Source organism: Oryzias latipes, chromosome 19 (assembly GCF_002234675.1).
Source record: "Oryzias latipes chromosome 19, ASM223467v1".
NCBI lineage: Eukaryota > Metazoa > Chordata > Actinopteri > Beloniformes > Adrianichthyidae > Oryzias > Oryzias latipes.
Genome location: NC_019877.2, coordinates 5,210,303 through 5,230,583, shown reverse-complemented (window position 1 = coordinate 5,230,583; position 20,281 = coordinate 5,210,303). Strand labels below are relative to the sequence as shown.

Here is a 20,281-nt window from a genome sequence, read left to right as displayed (position 1 = left end):
TGTTTCGGGCTCAGTGCGGTGCGCAGAGGCTTCGGGGGATGCTCCGGCCCGCAGAGGTTACCTCATGTGTTGATCAGCGCGCGGCGGGTGGAACCGGTGTCAGCTCTCCGCGGTTGGTTTTATGGGGGGGTTATGATCTTTTATCACCCGAAGGATGGACTTTAACAAGGTGACAGCTTCCGACGGGGAAGCTCGATAGTGTCTGCAGTTCAGCCGAGTTTGGCTCGAAAATGTGACGACACTTGTCAGGAGGTTTTTGGGGGGCAATTTCGAGCTCTCTGTCTGCCGCTGCAGGGGTCACCATCGCTGACAAGGAAACCCCGAGGATCACGGCCTCTCGTCCGGATGACACCAGTAGGAGTCAGCTGCGTTTCAAGCTAGCATTGGCTAAGCTAACCAATTTTCTCACCTGAATTCGACATCATTCTTGTTGATGGATAGCTTATATCGAACAACGTTACCTGTGAGGAGTGGGCTCCGATGTTATTAAGGAGTTTCCTGCCACCAGGTGGGTGGACAGCATCTTTTTGAGGACTGCCACTCGTGTCGAAAACTCCACACATAAAAATAAAAATCCAGGTGAGACCTCTGACTTTATTGTCTTGCTAATCAATTTGATGCTAACCTTTTGGGTATTTTAAGTCGCAGATTTAACCATTAACAGGGGGTTAGCTCTTTAAAAAAAGTGCAATATTGTAATAATTTTAATAAATTGACGACTGATTATGACGACTCAATGCGCTGTTTTGCTTTTATGTCTTGAAACGAAGGCGATACGTGGTTTATTAGCATGGTTGGCTAGCTTGATATGCACATTCCTTTAGCTGCTCCATGGGCAGATAACCGTTACGGAACAACTTTTAAGATAATAATAATAATAATAATAATAATGACAAAATCGTAAAGAAATAATATAATAACGTTGTTAAAAAAAACGTCTATTTTGAATTTAGTAACTTTGTCAAAAGAGTTTACATGGAGTCACGTCAGGTCGGTTGGCTAGGGTTTTTTTTTCTAGGAACGAACATTAGCTTTCTTAAAAATGTTCTTTCTTTGTTATTTTGGGCTGATTTTTAAAGTCATGAATGTTTAAAAAGCTGCATGTCAAGTTATATGTGGGTTTCATTCTTTCTTTTTGACTGCAAAAAAGCTTAAATGTGTTGTTTTGACCAGCTGTTGAAAAATTTAAAAAAATATTTGCTATGACATGACAAGAAGAAGCTAAATGTAAATTTACTCCCTATTTTTAAATACCATAGAATTTCACTGCTATTTTATCATTTATGAACTTTATGAACTTTTTTATTGTAGTGTTAGAATTTTATGCTTCAAATTCACTTAAATTAATTTGAATTAAAAAGATCCCCATAAGTATTTATATATGGTAATGATCTCATGGTGGTTTTTTTTAATAAAATGTCAACTGAAAACCCCCAAAAATATTTTTTTCTCTAGTTTTTAAGTTTAATTTTTAATTATGCTAAAAAAAATAGTATATTGGTCAACTAACTGATCAACTGATTATTATTTATGTATTTATTTGGGTTAACATTTACAAATTGTGTAAGGGAATCACTGCTTATCTTTGACAGTTAACTGTAAAACGTATTGATCCAGCAAAGGTCCACGCTCTGATGAGGCTGTAATTTTCCTGTTTTGTATCACCGACATTGAGGTTGAGTCGGTTAAATGTCTCTTGTCATTTTGTTTTTCTTACCCTCGTTTTTCCTTTGTTTTTCTCCCTTTTAATTGTGTCATCTTTCTAGGCATGATGGAAGGGCTTCATAGTCGGGCTCTGAGCCTGGATCCACGAAGGCAGGAGCTGCTTGAGGCTCGCTTCACTGGAGTTGGTTTGGCTAAGGTTGGCGAACTCCATGACTTTATTGCTGTTTGTTCCTCATTAGTTCCTATAAGGGGTCCAGGTTGAACTTTATGTGTTTTTGTAAAATGTTTTTCCTGAATGAAGCTTTTCTATTTGAATGCAGAAGTCGGTCTGCTTACAGAAAACACTCAGTGTCCTAGAGTTTCATGTAGTGGAATGAGCTAAAGGTAAAACAAGACCAGCTCTGTGTTGGCTTGTTTTTTGGGCGCTGGCCAGTATTTCTTTGTTTCACTAGGGATGGTGACAGTGAGATGGCATTGCAGCTAAAGCTAGCAGCTTCTGGCTGGATGCTTTGCTGTAGATCAGTGTGCTACTGTGTGTGGGGGCACTTTTGAGAAAATGGCAGCTCTTCAAAAAGCTGTGCCTATGTTTTCTTGGGGCAGCTGGAGTAGATGTTAAAAACCCCAAATGGCTTGTAATAGTATGTAACTCCTCTTTTGCAAAAAACAAAAAACTTGCTTTAATTCTGTGCTACAAAGACTGAGGGTACGGTAGTTTGCTGTCTGTGTGACCTTGAGGAGCAGTACGCCAGAAGGCCTTAAAAGCATTAGTCTGCTGCCCCAGTTAGCCTTCTGTTTCTTTATAGTCTCATCAGCTGGCTCTTATTCCTTTATCTTATTCTAACAATGTGGTCCCAAGATACAACCTCAACTTTTAGCATTTATACTTTTTGAGGATGTGGTAGGCGGATGTGCTAATGTGGACATTTATGACATGACAGTAAATATAAAATAACTTCATGATTTTTATTTTATTTTTCACAGATTGTGTTATGTCTTTTTGTGATCACCATCATTTGATTTTTTTGGTGATTTAAAACCCACTCCGATTCTCTTTTAATGTATATTAAAAGCATTTCCAGTGGTATTTTATTTACGATTTTGCCTTCTTTTCTTTTTGTTTTGCTTTCGACGACATAGTTTCTGCAGGGAGGCTGTAGTTCATTAGAAATTCACCTCCGAGTAGTGGGTGGAACTGTTGGCGTGGAGTTCTGCGTAACTAATGAGCTCTTTTTGCAACTGCATTTTTTCATCTGCTTCTTATTCACAACTATTTTTAAGAAACTAATGCTCAGAATTGTAGTTTTTACCTTAATTTTCTTTATACATGTCCTCCATCATCCGAAAAAGTCTACAAGAACACGTTAAAAACACTAAAAACACAATTTTCATCGGAGTGGGTTCTTAAAGACTAATTCACTGCTTTTGGCACACGAGTTTTCAGATCAATAACAACTGTCCTCGCCTTTCTGTTCCAAGAGTTCAGCCAACAGCGAATCATCAGACCAATCTCTGTGCAGCGCTGGATCACTGAGCGATAAGGAGCTTGAGGTTAGTTAGACCAAAAAAAAAAATTCTGCCATGTTTGTGTACTTGTACCCATGAACACACTTTCTCCACTCCTTTTTTCTTTAATCCTTTGATTAAACATCTCAGAAAACGAGAGTAACGGGCTGTAAAACAACTAGCAAGTTGTAATAAACACCTGAAGGATTTTAATTTGTTTGAAAGAAGTGTTTTACAAGCTGTTTGTTCTTCTCTCCTTCTATTTTAAAGTATTGCATACATTTATTGTTTAAACAACATTTATCAAGTTTTTTTATTTATTTTTTTACAGTAAATGGTATGTTGTCTGTGAGTTTAGTGTGTCAATGACACAATGACCTAAAAGTTCAAATGGTTGGCATTCCACAATAGATTCACCTGCAACTTACATCTACTGTTACAAAATAAGAGATCATTTGTTTTGGTTTTGCTTTTGTTGTTTCGCATAAAGATTTACAAAATAAAAAAGGAAAGAATTAAAGGCTAAAACACTTTCTGTAGGTATAGCCTAATCCCATATGTACTAGTTCTTGTGGAGACTAGAGACTCGTTTTTCTGGGATTTTTCCAGAACTTCTCAAAATTTTGTTTGTTTGTTTTTTTCCATGCAAAATTAAAGGTATTATAAGTTTCAGCAAAATGTTGATACTTCTGTTCTTCGAGTGTTTCTGTTTAATTTGACTAAATGAATATTGTTTCAGAAGAACAAAATGCAAATTGAGGGTATTTTTCTGCTTATGTTTAGACACCAGAGAAGAAAGCCACTGAGAGAAGCAGAAAGAGAAAAGGAGACCACTCTGACACCAACGGTCAAGGCAAGTCCAACTTGTTATTCTGCATTGTTTCCAAACAAGAATACTTTATTGAACCGGCTTTGGGTTTCTGTATGCATAAATATTCATCTAACAGGTTTCACATGTGGGTCTCATTGCAGGAAAGGGACGGGGGCAGAAGTATAGTGATTTTTTTGAGGTTTGTACACAATCTCATAACAGTCATAGTATTTTTTTTCTTGTCAGCTTCATCTTTGAATTAAAAAAAAATCCTTCTCCTCCCGTGTCCATGAGCAGTTTGCTGGCAGCAGCGTGTCGGGTACCAGTCCTGGACGCAGCATCCCTATGCTGGTCCGGGCCTCTTCACAGCAATCCCTGTCTTATCTTCTGGTGAGCGCCGCCATTCATCTCCAGCCAAAATACTGCCAAGACTAAATGCTTTGCAAATAATTAGAAAAATGGATGTCATTTTTGCTCTTTCGTACCTTGTCCTCTTCTTTTTCTGTTTTAAAAATGTAACCCAATCCCCTTTGCAGTTGGAATGCTGTTTTTTTGCAACATACTACCCCCACCCTAAACATTTAGACCTCCCAAAAATCTAAGAATAAAGTTTAAATATGAAAGACCTATTTATTTTATTCTGCTGATTGGCACATTATGACCTTATCTGAATGTGTAATTTTGTGTTTAAATATTAAAGTCTGGAGGAATAATAAACGTTCACTAATTCACAGGTCATAATATGCATAAAATATTGTTTTTATGTTAAAACTCAGTTTTTACCAATTTGTTTTTGGTGCACTTTTAAGCAAAGACTCCAATCTTAACAAATTGACACTATTCATGAACTGAAACATTATTAGTTTTTTTTTTTTTTTTTTTTTTTTTGGATTAAGCAAAACAGTTTGGGCAATTAATGAGTTCCTTTGTTGGAAGTTTCATACGTGTTGCCACAATTTTATCATTTGAAGGGTGTCTGGGAATGTAGAGGAGAGATTTATTTTCTAATATATTTGCAGATTAACCATCCAGCATTTTTTTTTTACCAAATATATTATTTTCAAAGGGACAACCTCCCCGTTTGAATGTAGGAACCGGTCCCTTAATAAACAGTTTCATATGTTTTATGCTAACGTGATACTTCAGTGTAGAATCTCTTGTATTTTCACGTTTTCTTGACAGCAATTACAGCAGTTTAAAACCATTTATCTGTTCTTTGCATCTTTTTGCTTCTGTGTAGCATGAATTAAATATTTGCTGTTTTCCGTTTCTCCTGGATGTCAGTTTCAGCACGACAGTCCTTCATCCACTGGCTCGGCTCACACAGACTCCTCATCCTGCAGCTCATACCGGACCGCCCCGATGCCCTCCTGCTCACACAAAGCCATCCAGGTGTTGATCCAGCCTTCTCCTAAAGATGCTTCATGTTATTTTTTTATCAAACTATTTTTTTATCATTCTCTATAGAATTCAAAATTGTCAATTTTGAAAAAAATGTTACAATTAAAGCAGATTTTTATTTATTCTTATTCATTTGCAAGCATTACACACGGCATGCCTTAAAGGGTAGCACTTTAGATTAGCATTAGATTAAAGATTCTTTATTTTTTATTTTGGGATAAATTAATAATATAAATTAATAAAAAAATCACTGTTGTTTAAAATGGAGACATTTGTTTCAGACAAAAGGTAGACAAGAAAGCCGCTGTGCAAAAATGGGTTAAAGCAAATGATGCACAATAAAATACCAAAACTGCTACGAGCAAAGTTAAAACAAGTCCATAATTTATCCAGGGAAGTACTCAAAAGGTACTTTTAACCCTGCATGAGCTCAGCAGCTCATCCTCGACTGATAATGCAGACTTTCAAGATGGATATTGTTCATTTTAACATCTGGCTCAAATGATGCTGTGTTGGCTGAATGTGGTTTAGGTTCTCATAATCTTCCTTACGTCTTGTCTCAATGATTTTTAGTCTGAATTGACGCTGACGAAACTGAAAACTCTGGAAAAAGAGAAGAACTCTAAACTGGAGAAGAAGGAAGGAAGAATAGATGACCTGCTGAGGGTAAGATGACAAAGTATTTTCAGTTTTTAAAGTCTTAAAAGTTAAAGACTATTATTACAAATGTTCATGTATCAACCTGAAAAAGAAAGATGGAGCTTGTAAGTTCAACATGTCCTTTTGGCTTAGGCGTTAATCCAACAATGTCACCTGACATAAAGATTGTTGTTGCAGCATTTCAGTTAAAGAGCACATACAAACTGTGCTTTTTAGCAATAGTTTTTTTATTTATTTATTTTTTTGACAGGCAAACTGTGACTTGAGGCAACAGGTAGAAGAGCAGCAAAAGATACTGGAGCGCTACAAAGAGCGGCTCAACAAATGTGCGAACATGAATAAGAAGCTTCTAACTGAAAAGGTTGGTGTAAATGTCATTTAAGCCTGATCTGAAAAGAGCAAAAACCAAAGTCTTCTTAGCTAATGTGGTGATGTAATTATCTGCCACTTTTGGGTCAATTTTGACGGATTTGTCTTGCTTTTAGTCGAAGCAGGAGAAGATGGCTTGCAGGGACAAGAGCATGCAGGATCGTCTGCGTTTAGGTCACTTCACCACCGTACGCCATGGAGCTTCCTTCACTGAGCAGTGGACGGATGGATACGCCTTCCAGAACCTCATCAAGTCAGCTCGCCAGAAAAATTCACTCTGGCTTTTGTTTATTTATTGGTTTAAAGGAGTCATTATGATGGCTTCATTTTTAATCTATTTTTAGGCAGCAAGAGCAAATCAACATGCAGCGCGAGGACATTGAAAGGCAGAAGAAGCTGCTTGGGAAGAGGAAGCCTCCCACGGCTTTGACTCCCCCGTCGAACGTGGAGCAGAACAAACGAAAGAGCAGAAACAGCAGCCAGGAGAACGAAACGTCAGTGCAACATCAACACCGCTTATTAAAAAATGTATTTTGAGATCACTGCAGTCTGCAAACAAGACATTTGAAGGTTGTGTTTTGACCAGTTTTATGTTTTTGTGAGACTTTTATCTTTTATAGATGGAAAAAACATAATTGTGATTTTTTTTTTTTATATGGCTACACTATATTTTTGAATTAATTTATTTATAGTTTAAAATCAGTGCTATCCGTTTTTTCTGTGCACCTAAAATAAAATGTCTGAACTTGTTGGCAAACAACTTTCACAGCATCCTTTCTCCCAGGTTGTCCCTGGCGGAGTACCGTGAGCAAGAGGAGATTTTTAAACTTCGAATGGGTCGCCTAAAAAAGGTTCCAACTGCGCAGTTTCGAATTTGTCCGCGTTTTTCTTTTAATCTTTAAGTGTTTGGATTGTTTTCCTAAAAGTTACATCAGTGATACATTTGTCATCAACGCAGGAAGAAGCAGAGATTCAAACAGAGCTGGAACAGTTGGAGCGCATCAGAAGTTTGCACATTCGGGAGCTGAAGCGGATCTACAATGAAGACAACTCTCAGTATGTATAGTGAGGCACATAGGTATAGTGTTTCTGCAAGTTGGCCCACTTAAAAAGAGGAAATTTGTTGTGTTCATCATAAAAACATGTCAACTATGGCAGACGGAATGTAAAAAAGAATCCAGGACATCACATTGTAGGATTATCAAAGAGTTTATTTGTTTATGGAACAGAAGTTCCCCTCTGTACTTCGTAATGTAACAGTTTTTGTCAATGACACAGGTCAAACATTTCCTGCAGTCCTCCCCAGGTTTTTACAAACTGTAGCTCCCATTTTGGTCTATTCTACATGCCGATCTTCTCTAGAACTGTGAGGCTTTGGGTCTGGACGTTCAACTCCCTCCACGGATTCTCTATTAGATTGAAGTCCAGAGACTGGCTAGAACCGTCCAGAGCTTTGAAATGTTTTTAATGTAGCTCTAAATTAGAGGTCGCCAACCTTTTTAGCGCCACGAACCGGTATGACATCACACAAAGTTTTCACGGACCGGTCTTAAAGATGTAGGAGGATGGAGGATTATTTTAGCAACGCTATGTTGAAGGAGAAACAGACATGACAAGACGAACCCCGAGCTTTTATTTTAACACGCACAGCATTGAACATCGCACAGGTGTCATCATCCTCTCCCCTTCCCACACTCATGGTGCAAAAACGAAGTACTGTCTGTTAAATGTAGCTTTCTTTTATTGGAAGCCGAAGGCTCCTCTTCTGTCTCCAGGCTGGGCGTTTTTCCCTCTTGGCAAAGAAACTCTCCAAAGACGTTTGTTTTTTACTCATTTTGCTAGCTCCTGGGTTTAATTTTAGCGGTAACCTATCACATGACCGAGATGAGCACCTTGGCCTGCGTCAAGAGTAACATAGACGGATGGAACAGAGAATGGAGCGATTTTTCAAAATAAAACATCTTTTAGATCCTGAATGAAATAAAACGGAAGTAATTTACCGTATTTTCCGGACTATAAGTCGCACCGGAGTATAAGTCGCACCAGCCCAAAAATGCATTATAAAGTAGAAAAAAACACAGATAAGTCGCATTGGACTATAAGTCACATTTTAACTTTCACAACCTTATATGACACAATCATAGCAGACTGTTTATCTAATAAATTCACAGTAATTTTTTCTCAAACTTATTTATTTATTCCTTTCATGAAGCATCATTGGCTAACTAATACTCTGTTTTCATCCTGTATTTGTAGAAACAGTTTTCACTTTTATTGCATTTCTGAATCTATGAAATCATTGGAAAATAGAATATTATCTTGTTAGCCTTCAAGATCTTACTGTAAAAAAAAGTTTGCTGATTCTCTGAGTCACTTAACATACTCTTAAGACTTAACATACCTCATACATCAAATTGACCCAGAAACATCATCTCTGTTCCTCACAAATGAACATAACAGGAGGGTTAACAATGTATTTATTTCAATTTATTTCTAATATAAGTCGCTGCGGAGTATAAGTCGCACCCCTTGCAAAACTATGAAAAAAAGGGCGACTTATAGTCCGGAAAATACGGTAAATTATTCATTCTTTCTGGAACGGTACCGGTCTGCAGCCCGGGGGTTGGGGATTGTTGTCTGAGCGATGTGCTTGGGATCACTGTCATGTTTCAACGATCTCACAGGTTCTTGCCCCAAATGCCATTTATCCTGTCCTTCATATCGATCAGTCAGTCCATCCCCGTTGTATAAAAACAGGCCCAAAGCAGGATGTTTCCACCCCCATGCTTCACAGTGATGTTGTTGGGATGTAATTCTGCATTTTTCCCCCTCCAAACACAGCAAGTGGGGTTTATCGAGGTGTACACAGGTGTCTTTTATACAGAAAACTAGTTCAAACAGGTGACATTGATACAGGTAACAAGTGGAGGAGCTTCTTAAAGAAGTAACAGGTCTGTGAAGGACAGAATTCCTTTTTGTTTGCAGGAGATGAGTCCTCATTTTCTGTACCATAATACAAATAAATTCCTTAAAATGTGAGGCAATGTGAATTCCTGAATTCTTTTTTTAAATATTGTATCTCACAGCAGAATACTTTCTATGATGGACGTTACCGACCAAACTCAGCTTTTTAAGTGGTATAATTTGCTGAATCTGACGGACAAATACAACAAATGTTTGGCTCGTTTTATTTTTAATTCAGGCTAACACAACTTGAACATCTTCCTCTGCAGGTTTAAAGATAACCCCACATTAAATGACCGTTACCTGCTTTTACATTTACTCGGAAGAGGCGGCTTCAGTGAAGTTTTTAAAGTAAGGATGTGTTGTCTTTTTTCTATTTTTTATTTCCACGTTTCACTTGTAAAAAGTCTGAATGTTTTTGACCTTGCGGGACAGGAATCGCTGTTTAAAAAACAGGCTGTTGTTTATTTTTTCAGGCTTTCGATTTAACAGAGCAGAGATATGTGGCCATTAAAATCCATCAACTCAACAAGAACTGGAGGGAAGACAAGAAGCAGAGCTACCACAAGTAAGCCCCATGTTCTACCTATCACACTGTTACTGCAACCTTTCAAACTATCATGAATTGTGAGTCTTTAGCTCTAAAACGTATTTTAAATATTCATTGAATCTTTTTTCAGACACGCTTGTAGAGAATACAGGATCCACAAAGAATTGGATCATCCTAGAATTGTCAAACTTTACGACTATTTCTCAATCAACACAGACTCGTAAGTTATTCACTCACTGTTAAACACCACGCTGAGCATAAACGACATGATCCAAGGCCCTTAGCCCCCCAGAACAGAGACATTTGTTCATTTTCCTTTATGTGGTGAGAACAAGAATGTTTGTAAAGTCAGGATGTTTCATGATTGATGAGAATCTGCTGCTTCAAGCATCTTCACTCAGGACGATGTCTCTGGTAGAGATGGTTGTTTTGTTAGTCCAACGACTTCAGGGAAAAGGGCTACATATTTAAAGAGGACAAGAAATAGTTCTTATTAATTGATGTGAAAGCTGTAGACATTTAAAAAATTCAGTTCATCTCAAACCGGAGATGTAAAGAAAGTTAAACATGGATATTTAATTAAAAATTAGATGGGGAAAGATCTAAAAAAAAAAAAAAATTATTAATAAATTCTAGCTTTAGGGTTTTCTTCTGAAGGAGCATCACTTTAAAAATGTTTTCAAAAAACTAAATTTATATTTGAGGTAAGCTCTAGTATACTACAGAAATAGATGCAAGAAAGCTCCAGTAGATTTTCAATAAATCCACTATTATGGCCACAGCTGTTTTTGGACCTTAATGTTTTTGCCATTCTGCTTTCTTACTGCGCCTTTGTGCTAAAAAGGTCCTTCCCGCCAAACAATTAAAGATCACCAAAATTTGCACACATCCTGGTACCCAGGGAAAAGGAATTTTGGGCCCAGTGAACCAAAAAAATGGCATCACAGTAGGGGGAAAAAATGAATGGGACCAAAATCTCAAAAAAGATAGTTCCACTCATGAAACCAAAACACCAAAGTAAGTTTTGATATTATGGTATGGCCACAGGACCTACAGCTTGGCGGACATGTCGATGTAATTGTGTTACATTTTGGGATGTTCACATTTTTGTACAAAATGGGGCGGTTTAAGTCCTCAACCACAACCAAAGTTTGTTGGAGGTCAAAGGTCATCTTGATATTTTCCCTTAAGTACCAAATTAAAACTCTTCTTAGGGATTTCAATCTATCGCCTCATAATTCTTCAAGCGTCATTGGGAAGCTACTTGGGGGGAAAAAATGCTTGTTTAAAGTTTGCAGATTTTGAATTGTGTTAGCATGGCAAGCCAGCTAAACTTTACCAGATTATTGTGAACATTTAATATATCAGTTGTTGGCTCAAGCTGAACGAAACAATATGAACATATCAGAAAAGCCTCTGTTGCTGAGGAAATCAGAAATTTCTTTCTGCCGATTCGACTAAAAATGATATAGACCAGTATTTTACTTCCAGGTGACATAAAAAATAAATAAAACGATGGCTATGGAGATAAAACCAATTAAAAAGCTGACATTTTTAATTTTTAAAATTAATTTGTAATCTGCAGCTCTGGCCAGGGTAGCAGGGTAGGAAAGGGAGAGAGATGGAGCAGTGAGGGCGGGTCAAAAGGAGGCGGGTAGCACCTGGAGGCTATCCAACACCACAAGCGGCTTTCATTTTTACTCAATTTTGTTGCCAGCTGAATTTTTAATGATCCTCGGATGAGTGTGGATTTGGGGGATTAGTAACTCAACCCGCTTTTTGCCCAGATTCTGCACGGTGCTGGAGTACTGTGCAGGAAACGACCTGGATTCTTACTTGAAGCAGAATAAGTCTCTGACTGAGAAGGAGGGCCGCTCCATTGTCATGCAACTCGTCAACGCCCTCAAGTACCTCAATCAGATTCGACCCCCCATCATCCACTACGACCTTAAGCCTGGTAGGCCTTCAAACTCTCAAATCCGGTGTCCTCCAGACATTTCAAACTTGTTACTGAAAGCGCTTCATTTAAGGAAACATCCTGCTGGTGAACGGGACCGCCTCAGGGGAGATAAAGATCACAGACTTTGGCTTGTCCAAGATCATGGATGACGACAACTACAACTTGGCAGATGGCATAGAGCTGACCTCGCAGGGAGCAGGGACCTACTGGTAAACGGGCTCAGAGTGCTCCATCTACCGACCGAGAACAGCTTTTATCCAGAGTGATGTAATGAGGAAAACGGTTTAGTGTCAGGTTTGGTGTGTTTCACAGGTATCTACCACCTGAGTGCTTTATAGTGGGAAAGGACCCCCCTAAAATATCCAACAAGGTGGATGTTTGGGCTGTAGGTGTCATTTTCTACCAGAGTTTATATGGCCGCAAGGTAACCGTTTGCCACATCCAAGAACACAAAGAGTCAGGATTATATTTTCACTTGAAATAATTCATTAACCTGTTTGTTTTCATCCTTAAGCCATTTGGTCACAACCAAACGCAGCAGGATATCCTCCAGGAAAACACCATACTGAAAGCTACTGAGGTGCAGTTCCCCCCAAAACCTGTGGTGACCATGGAGGCGAAGGTGTGTTTTTGTTATTTTGTTTTTTACACTATCCTGCTCAACTGAAATGGTGTGAAGAGGAGCTGGTATTCAGTAATGATCAAACAGAACGACAAGGGATTTATATGGGTAAAACTAAGATTAAGTAGTTCAGCTTATATTTATTAGTCATCTTTACTGGACTGGCTGCAGAGACTTAAAAAGTGCATTAAAAGTTAAATGCATTACTATCAAGAAAGCCCAAAGTGAAGTTTAGTTTTAGTGGTCAATAAAAGTTTATTCTGTTCGGCCCCGCGACCTTCAGCCTGTTTTGGACTTTTGGACCCCTGACCTATCGAGTTTGACACCCCTGATCTAAATGGTCTTAGGAAGCAGTCTGGGAATTTGGACACCCTGCAGCCAATCAGAATGGAGTACTTACAGACCATGGTATAGAGTTGCGTTATACTCTGACACACTGGAGTATGTTCTGGACTAGGGCAGCACGATGTGAAAAACTTGCGATATGCGACATTAGTGATCAATATTGCGATGGCGATATAACTTGCGATACATGATCAAATGGCAAAAACAACAAAAACATTTCCATTTCACTGCAAAAGATTAATTTAAATAAGAGTCAAAATACCTTAAATACATCTCCAAATGATCCTCGTCTAATTAGAAGGGCAACATCTAACATAAAAGCTCCACCGGATTGGTCAACAACGTGAAGGGCTCCATCTGATTGGTCAAATGGATAAAAGGATTTATTCAATTCATTAAATACTTCAAGTTGCCATAAGATTGGTTTAGCACATTTAAGGTTTAACATTTATTGCGATTTTCGCCGACTTTTGCAAAATGCGTATTACACAGCTTGAAATCGCGATAACGATAAATTTGCGATTTATTGTGCAGGCCTATTCTGGACTAAGATTGACAGATCTCACACCAACATCAGCTTTATTGAACAGCAGCAGGAAAATCAGATCTCAGACCCCACAACCCGGAGTGAAAGATTTTCTTCAATTGATGTAAATGAGATTGTTTCCATTGAGCTATCAGCGCCGTGTTGACATTGCAGTCAACCAGATGAAGGCACTGCAGAGGTGGCATGTGGAGCCGCATCGGTTAATCAAAGCCGTTATGATGATCATTATGATAATGAGGGACTGCATAGCTACTTAACACATAACGTAGCCACATTACGTAATTTATTCCTCAAAATGAGTGGTTAGTTTAGCCACTTCCGGATTAGAACCTCTCATCTTCTAAATTACAATACTTTGATGTGTTCAATTTAATGCTAAAGTAATAATTTCTCCTCTGTTTTCCCCCCTCATAGGCCTTCATTCGACGTTGCCTAACTTACCACAAGGAGGATCGTGTGGATGTGCTTCAGCTGGCCAGCGACCCCTTCCTCATGCCCAACATTCGCAAAGCTCTTGGAAGCAGCACCGCTTCGGTGCGCCCGAGCCCCTCCACGTCCAGCAACTACAGCAGCAGTGCCTCCAACTGAAGTCAGTTGAAAGCAGTTCCCTGAGAGGAAACGGCCACACGGACACACTTTTATGAAGGGAGGGAGGAATCCTCAGAGTGTGACTGACAGAATGACGGGATGTTGTAAAACTGTCCACAAGCTTCCAGTTGTGGGCTAAATAGAACCCAAAGATTTGCCCACATGCATGCACTAACTTAAAGTTAAGTTTATTTAAGGTTTTTATTTTTTGACATAAAGACTTTAGAATTGCACAAATGTCGGGCGTAAAAGTGACTGGTTGAAGGAGGCATAAAAAAAAAAAAAAATGTCCAGAACTGGTTGATAACAAATATCCCTATAGGATAGAAACCTCTGTGCTTTAGGAAGGGCTCCTGAAAGTGACTGATGACCGGAGATCGAGGACTAAAAATCCATACGGGCCGGTTCTGTGGAAACCGGCTGCTTCTCATCCGATTTCAATAATCCCACCTGCTCTTACCGCTGCTTTTCTGTATTTTTCCATGACATTTACTGCCTTTAATGTTCTCAACCATCAAGGTGGCGGGTGGATGGGCTGAGTGAGTGTTGTGAAGTAACATTCGCCTGGAAATGTGAAACCATTAAAGAGGATTTTGGTTTGTTTGTTTGGATGCGTCTCTGTTGGCATTTCACAGCAAAACTTGAATTGTATTCATTTACAATAAATGATGCACAGCAAAAGCTTGAGGTTGTTTTCTCTACATTTTTTTATACAATTAAAAAAGATTCATACACTGTATACAAGGAAGCAGACCTGATAGATTTTTAATGAAATTCCAGAATATTTTTTCAAAAACAAACCCCTAAAAGTGAAATGAAGGATGTGTCAGATCATGAAAAGATTAGTTTCATAGCATGCAAATGAACAAAAACTATAGCTGTATGCTGCTTGCTAAAGGGTTTCCATCCAACTTTACAAAAGTTATAGTCGATATAGATCCAATTGTTTCACATCTGCAACCTAAATGAAAGTATTTTGACAAATTCCAACCCAATAAAAAGTTGAAAAAGGCGTATTTTGTATTTAGCTAATAGAATCACAGCCCTTTTATCAGGGCTGATTACATCAGTTATTTGTTTATCTGTTGTAAAATTGAGAGGTGACCCAGGCCAGGCCCCATTTCAGATTGGTAAGCATAAATTTGAGTGCTTTGGTCCACTGCTCCTCAGAGTTGAACTGGGTTTTGATGGAGTAGGAGCCGCCGCTGCCTCCTGTGTCCTCAATCTTTCCCTTCTCCACATCCATCCTGAGGTTTAAATGAACAAAACAAAAAAAAAAAAACAACAGATTCTGTCAGTTTAGTTTTTACAGATGCAAAATCTGGGGCAAAAAGGCAAAGAAAACATCAGACGTACCTATAAGGGAGGCAGAAACCAGTGTCGCCTTTTTCCACCTCTTCTTTGAACTGCTGGACACAATCCAGGAAAGCCACCATGGCGTGATCAAATTTATTGTCCCAGAAGAACCTCAGACCTCCAGAGCAGTACAATGGAAGTTCCTGGCGCCAAACACAACAACCAGGGGGGTAAGAACGCCAATCTAGACCAACGCTAACGTAAAGAGTAAGTTGAAAAGTTTACCTTTGATTTGTCTGTCAGTGACTCTAAGTAGGAGTGATTTCCATATGGTACAAGCCGGTATCTGTGGTTTGAATGAGCATACAGATCCTTTAGAGACATGCAGAATGGATTCTCCTATAACAATTTACAATTTACACCTCTCTCTCGCAAAAACGTTAAAATTGACATATAAACAATGAACACTTAGTTTTTTTTTTAGTCCACTTATACTAAGGCTGCTGTGATGTAATACAACAATAAATAATAAATCCTGCTTTGACACTTTCAACATAAACATTCTGGTATGTAATGAAAATTGTGTTTTAAACGTGTTATTGGGGCATTTTTCTGGTTATGGAGGACAAATATTAATACATTTGAGTAGTTCTTTATTGGAACCATTGTGAATCAGGATGAAAAAAATGCAGTTTGAAAAAGATATTTAGATAAGGCTATTTTCTACATCACAAACACAATCTTTTTCAAAGAAAAAGGCGGCCCACAACTCCCTGCTCCGCTCCATTCTGATGCATTAACCCCTAGACGACTAGATTCATGTACGTCTTTGTTTTCCGACTCCCAAGCTGGCATTTGACTCAAAACCGGGGCTCCAATTTTGCTCGCCTTTTTTTCCCCCCTGCACCGTTAATGCTAGGTGCAGGGGGTCGTGAGCTTGTCAAAAGACCGTGTAAACAGAGAGCTCTCAGTTATGGGTGACGGGAAAAGGGGGTGGGGGTTATCAACGCCGACAGTCCGACCCATAAGTCAGAGGTGAATTTCTGATTAAATACTACCGCTCTGCAGAAAGTATGTCCTAGAAAACGACAGGCGCGGGCGTCTCCAGAAAAATGATCCGCATGAAAGCAAAGAGGATTTTTGATCGAAATATTGATGACACTTCAAAGGGAAAAGAAACGTTTGCTAATCATAACATTCTCATCATTTTTAATAAATCCAGAAATGTACCTCTGGTGTTTTTCTCTGCATTTCTTGACCAAATGTCACAGTAAAATGAACCAATTAGCCATCGCGGTTCTGTCTGTGATGGAATAAAGGCTGGTCTCCAATAGACGCCTGCCTTTAATAAACGCCCAACTTTTGGGATAAACGGTAGAACTACTATTGGAAGATGTATGGTATATAGGATACAGTGGATGCTGAGTTTGAACTAAAGTTAAAAGTGTACCTTTGAAAACACAGTCCCATTTTGTTGGCCAGAGCATGCAGCAGAAGAACCGTCTGCCCCCAAGCTGCATTGATCTCATTCCACTCCACAGGGACGCTGGGAAGTCGACCCAGTCTGAAGTTATTGATGGTACCAAACTGGCCGCTATGCCTGCAAGAAGAAAAATCATTTGTCTCTGTTTTTTAAAAAACTATTTGTAGAGAAAAAACAAACATTTTTGGTCCATTGTTTGTACCAAATGTGAAATGTTGCATTAAAAACGTTGGTTTTCTTCAGTCGGTCCAGCTGGATCTGACAGTATCGCATCTGGTTGTCGACGCTCTTCAGCTCGTCGTCCAACTCTAGCTGCTGTCGTTTAAACTCGCTGTATTCTTTCTGGTACCTTTTGGCATGGAGGAATGAAAGTCAACGTTTGCTGTGTCTTTCATGAACCACTGTTGACTTTCCTTCAGGGCCACTCACTGTAGCTCCTCTGTATCCAGCTGCTGGGACTGGATCCTGCTTTGGGCTAAGTCCTGGGCAACAGCAGCTCTCTGCTCTTCCACAGCCTCAAGCTCCTGGACCAGAGAGGCCTCCTCATCCTTTAACTCTTGCAATTCTGCCAGGAGGGTCTTCTCGTCTTCTGCCTGGAGGTTCGACAGCAGCTCCAGACATTGTCTGAGAAAAAACAAAAAACAAATCTGCCCTTAAAAGAGAGCCACTGCTTCTGAGTGAAAACGGACATCATGTAAATGAAAACTTTACTTGTAATTCTGGCACTCGTTCTCTGTAATGTTGAGCTGCGTGTCCAGGTGATCCAATAGCGTGTCGGTGCATTCCTCACACAGAGGGTGATCCACATCAGTCTGGCCAGACATGATGTCAAACAAATCACTGGTAACCTGTGATGAGCAGACAGAGACACGTAACTTTCAACTCGCTACACAAGCTTGTTTGCAATAGGAGGAAAAGTCAAAGATAACCCGATTTAAATATATTTCTCATTTAAAGGTGAACCCACCTTAAGTCTTCGGCTAAGATTTTCCATGGTGCCTCCGTCTGATGCATCTCCTATCAGTGTGAAGCTGTTCGCGCTCTCTGTTGACATCATTCTAAACAAAAAGGGACCGATCGGAGCTCAAAAAGGGAATACAGTTGGTAAAATAAAATAAATCGAAATCATTAAATGAAAAATAATTGTTGTGCTTGCTCACCGCGCAGGAGGAATGTACTTTCTTGACACTCCATCTTGCTTGTTTTCTTCAAAGGTTTCCTAAAGGACAAAAACAAAATAAATTTGTGGGGAAAATCAAAACAGATTAGCATTACATTATTTGTGTACCCTGTCATCTAACAAATATATTTTAGATCTACTTTGAAAAATTAAAAAAAAATGTTAACGATACAGCATACAAGGTAGGCGAGAAGTAAAGGCCATATTGGTAAATTATTCTTTGTTTATTTTCTTTTATGTTTTTTGCGACTTAATCTTGAAAATAAATTTCAATCTGCAAATACTATAACATTATATATTATGATGTAGATTCTCTATCGTGAAGCCCAACCTAAACTTTTGTACTGAGGTTAGGTCTTTTTTTTATTACTGGCCAAATTCTTATATTTTTCCCCCCAATTTATTTAATTATTTTATAATACTTCTTAAGTCAGCTAATTGTATCTAAATAAAGATAATTATTGTCATTATTGTGATTTGTATTAGTAAGACTCATTTATATGTATTTGCACATGCATTTTCCTCCCATTAAACCTTAATATTAAGTGTGGTTATAACAATTACAGAAAAGGTTGTAAAAGTAACATATGTGATGTTTTCTCTCTTATGTGTGTAAAAACATTAAAGACAAATATGTTTCTCTGTCAATAGAAATTAGGTACTTTTTGGTTCTAGAGAGAAGAAAAACAGCAGACGGGTGACAGAAACCCTACATGCTTTTTTTTTTTTAATTAATTACCCCTAATCGACTCTGTGGCTTGGTTTAGGTCAGTGCTTCTCAAATAGTGGGGCGCGCCCCCAGGGGGGGGCACGAAGCGATGCCAGGGGGGGCGCGCGGTGGTGGCGGTTTTAGGCACAGGTTTTTCCGGTGCGCAAATTTAACGTGGGGGCAGCGGTGACAGCGGCTCAGTGCTTGGAAAATAATCTGGTCCACTATTCGGTTCCTATTGTCTGTTCTGTCTGTCCGCGGCTGCGCGAGTGAGAACGAAAGGGGAGGGGTGGTGTGGGCCCTGTCTGCCAGGGGAATCGGGGCACGCGGACCACTGCTACCGCTGCCTGTTGCCCAAGATCACCGCTGCCCTTAGATTCCTAAGCTCATGCTAACAATGTCATTCTTTATGAACTATTGTAGACATTTTGATGACGTGTCTTTATTTTCCATCCATGTTTTCTTTGTCTGCCTGTGGTTTAGTTAGTGTCAGACAGACATAAAGACAGCAGGTAATGCAGGAAAACAGCTGCACTTTTATGAGATCAGAAATAAACAATCCGTCATTTAGAAAAAAAAAAATCAGCACGTTTTTACCTATTTCTTCAGACTAAAAACGTTAAATATATTGGTGCTGCTGTGTTAATGTTTCAGATCAATTTAGATTTAATATTATTTATTGATTGAATTATTTTTTTCAGCATCAAATGGTTCAGTTGGTCAAAATGTTTCTAGTTTAAATAAGGAATGACAGATTTTTTTTATTTCAGGTACTTTCAGCTTCTTTTCTGTTTTAGACTAGAACAGGGTTTCTGTGGCTAAATAAAGTTAATATTTGTTGAAAGTGGATTTATTTTGCTTTTTTCTTTTGTTAGTGTTAAAAGATACAATTTTAGGTATACAAATTTTATAGATACTGACCTGATGTATTGTCACCGCGCGAGTGTGTCTGTGTGTGTGTGTGTGTGGGGGGGGGTTATGGGGGGGGGGGGGGGTCAGGGGGGGCGCGAAACATTTTCTTTTCCTAGGGGGGGCCTGGCAAAAAATAATTGAGAAGCACTGGTTTAGGTATTAAAACTCAGGGGATGGCATCTGAATTTTACCCGGAAAAAGGTGACCCACCTCTGGTGCTGGCTCCCCGTCGCTACTGTCAACCTGCTTGCTGGGTGTCACTGTGACCAGCGGCGCTGAGGAGATACACAAAGCCAACATTAATATTGGAAAACGAGCACCATCGATCAATAAAGGCGATCAAACCTGTGAGCTCCAGGATGGTGACTCGGTCGAGAACATTGAAGGACGTGTCCAGTTTGAGCGGCTGGCAGCATCGTTGACACACGAAGCTCACCTGCATTGTGCTGGATAACTTGGAGCCCTCCATTTCAATCTTTACAAAAGACGGTAAAATAAAAAAGATTTGCTTAAAAAGCAAAGCAAGAATTAAACGTCATTAAGGCTAAACGCAGCAGCAAGTTTAGCTACGTACTACTAGCCATGCAATTTAGCATTGTTTTCTAGAAAACAGCCAGTATGGTTGAGAAAAATATATACTTACAGTGGGTTGTTGAAAAAAACTAAACAAAATTAATTATTATGCCGATTCAAGCATTTTTCTAAGAAGCTATAAG

The 20,281-nt window shown here is 39.0% G+C and overlaps 2 protein-coding genes across 2 annotated transcripts; one reads left to right on the top strand and one right to left on the bottom strand.

The window, feature by feature from the left end:
* On the top strand, nucleotides 1-14,666 carry LOC101155888 (serine/threonine-protein kinase tousled-like 2). Its single transcript, XM_011487963.3, has 21 exons — nucleotides 1-579; nucleotides 1,767-1,861; nucleotides 3,142-3,213; nucleotides 3,952-4,021; nucleotides 4,141-4,178; nucleotides 4,277-4,369; nucleotides 5,264-5,371; nucleotides 5,954-6,046; nucleotides 6,291-6,401; nucleotides 6,526-6,662; nucleotides 6,754-6,903; nucleotides 7,194-7,260; nucleotides 7,368-7,465; nucleotides 9,643-9,724; nucleotides 9,850-9,941; nucleotides 10,054-10,143; nucleotides 11,711-11,880; nucleotides 11,954-12,092; nucleotides 12,196-12,307; nucleotides 12,398-12,505; nucleotides 13,812-14,666. The coding sequence occupies exons 2-21, from the start codon at nucleotides 1,769-1,771 to the stop codon at nucleotides 13,983-13,985; spliced, it is 2,097 nt and encodes a 698-aa protein (XP_011486265.1). The 5' UTR covers nucleotides 1-579; nucleotides 1,767-1,768; the 3' UTR covers nucleotides 13,986-14,666.
* Nucleotides 14,667-14,776: 110 nt separating this feature from the next.
* On the bottom strand, nucleotides 14,777-20,242 carry becn1 (beclin 1). Its single transcript, NM_001104778.1, has 12 exons — nucleotides 20,209-20,242; nucleotides 19,911-20,040; nucleotides 19,776-19,840; nucleotides 17,925-17,983; nucleotides 17,732-17,822; nucleotides 17,476-17,612; nucleotides 17,194-17,388; nucleotides 16,967-17,113; nucleotides 16,732-16,881; nucleotides 15,567-15,627; nucleotides 15,342-15,484; nucleotides 14,777-15,232 (listed from the first exon to the last, which is right to left on the bottom strand). The coding sequence occupies exons 2-12, from the start codon at nucleotides 20,032-20,034 to the stop codon at nucleotides 15,064-15,066; spliced, it is 1,341 nt and encodes a 446-aa protein (NP_001098248.1). The 5' UTR covers nucleotides 20,035-20,040; nucleotides 20,209-20,242; the 3' UTR covers nucleotides 14,777-15,063.
* Between the last annotated feature and the right edge of the window lie 39 nt (nucleotides 20,243-20,281).

What these genes read in the sequence shown, in the direction of transcription:
- LOC101155888 (XM_011487963.3), top strand. Translation starts at nt 1,769, where the DNA reads ATGATGGAAGGGCTTCATAGTCGGGCTCTGAGCCTGGATCCACGAAGG. An exon ending in AATCCCTGTCTTATCTTCTG is followed by an intron (nt 4,370 to 5,263) that starts GTGAGCGCCGCC and finishes CCTGGATGTCAG; the next exon opens with TTTCAGCACGACAGTCCTTC. An exon ending in AGAAGCTTCTAACTGAAAAG is followed by an intron (nt 6,402 to 6,525) that starts GTTGGTGTAAAT and finishes TCTTGCTTTTAG; the next exon opens with TCGAAGCAGGAGAAGATGGC.
- becn1 (NM_001104778.1), bottom strand. Translation starts at nt 20,034, where the DNA reads ATGGAGGGCTCCAAGTTATCCAGCACAATGCAGGTGAGCTTCGTGTGT. An exon ending in ATGGGACTGTGTTTTCAAAG is followed by an intron (nt 15,628 to 16,731) that starts GTACACTTTTAA and finishes TTCAAACCACAG; the next exon opens with ATACCGGCTTGTACCATATG. An exon ending in CACTGACAGACAAATCAAAG is followed by an intron (nt 15,485 to 15,566) that starts GTAAACTTTTCA and finishes GTTTGGCGCCAG; the next exon opens with GAACTTCCATTGTACTGCTC.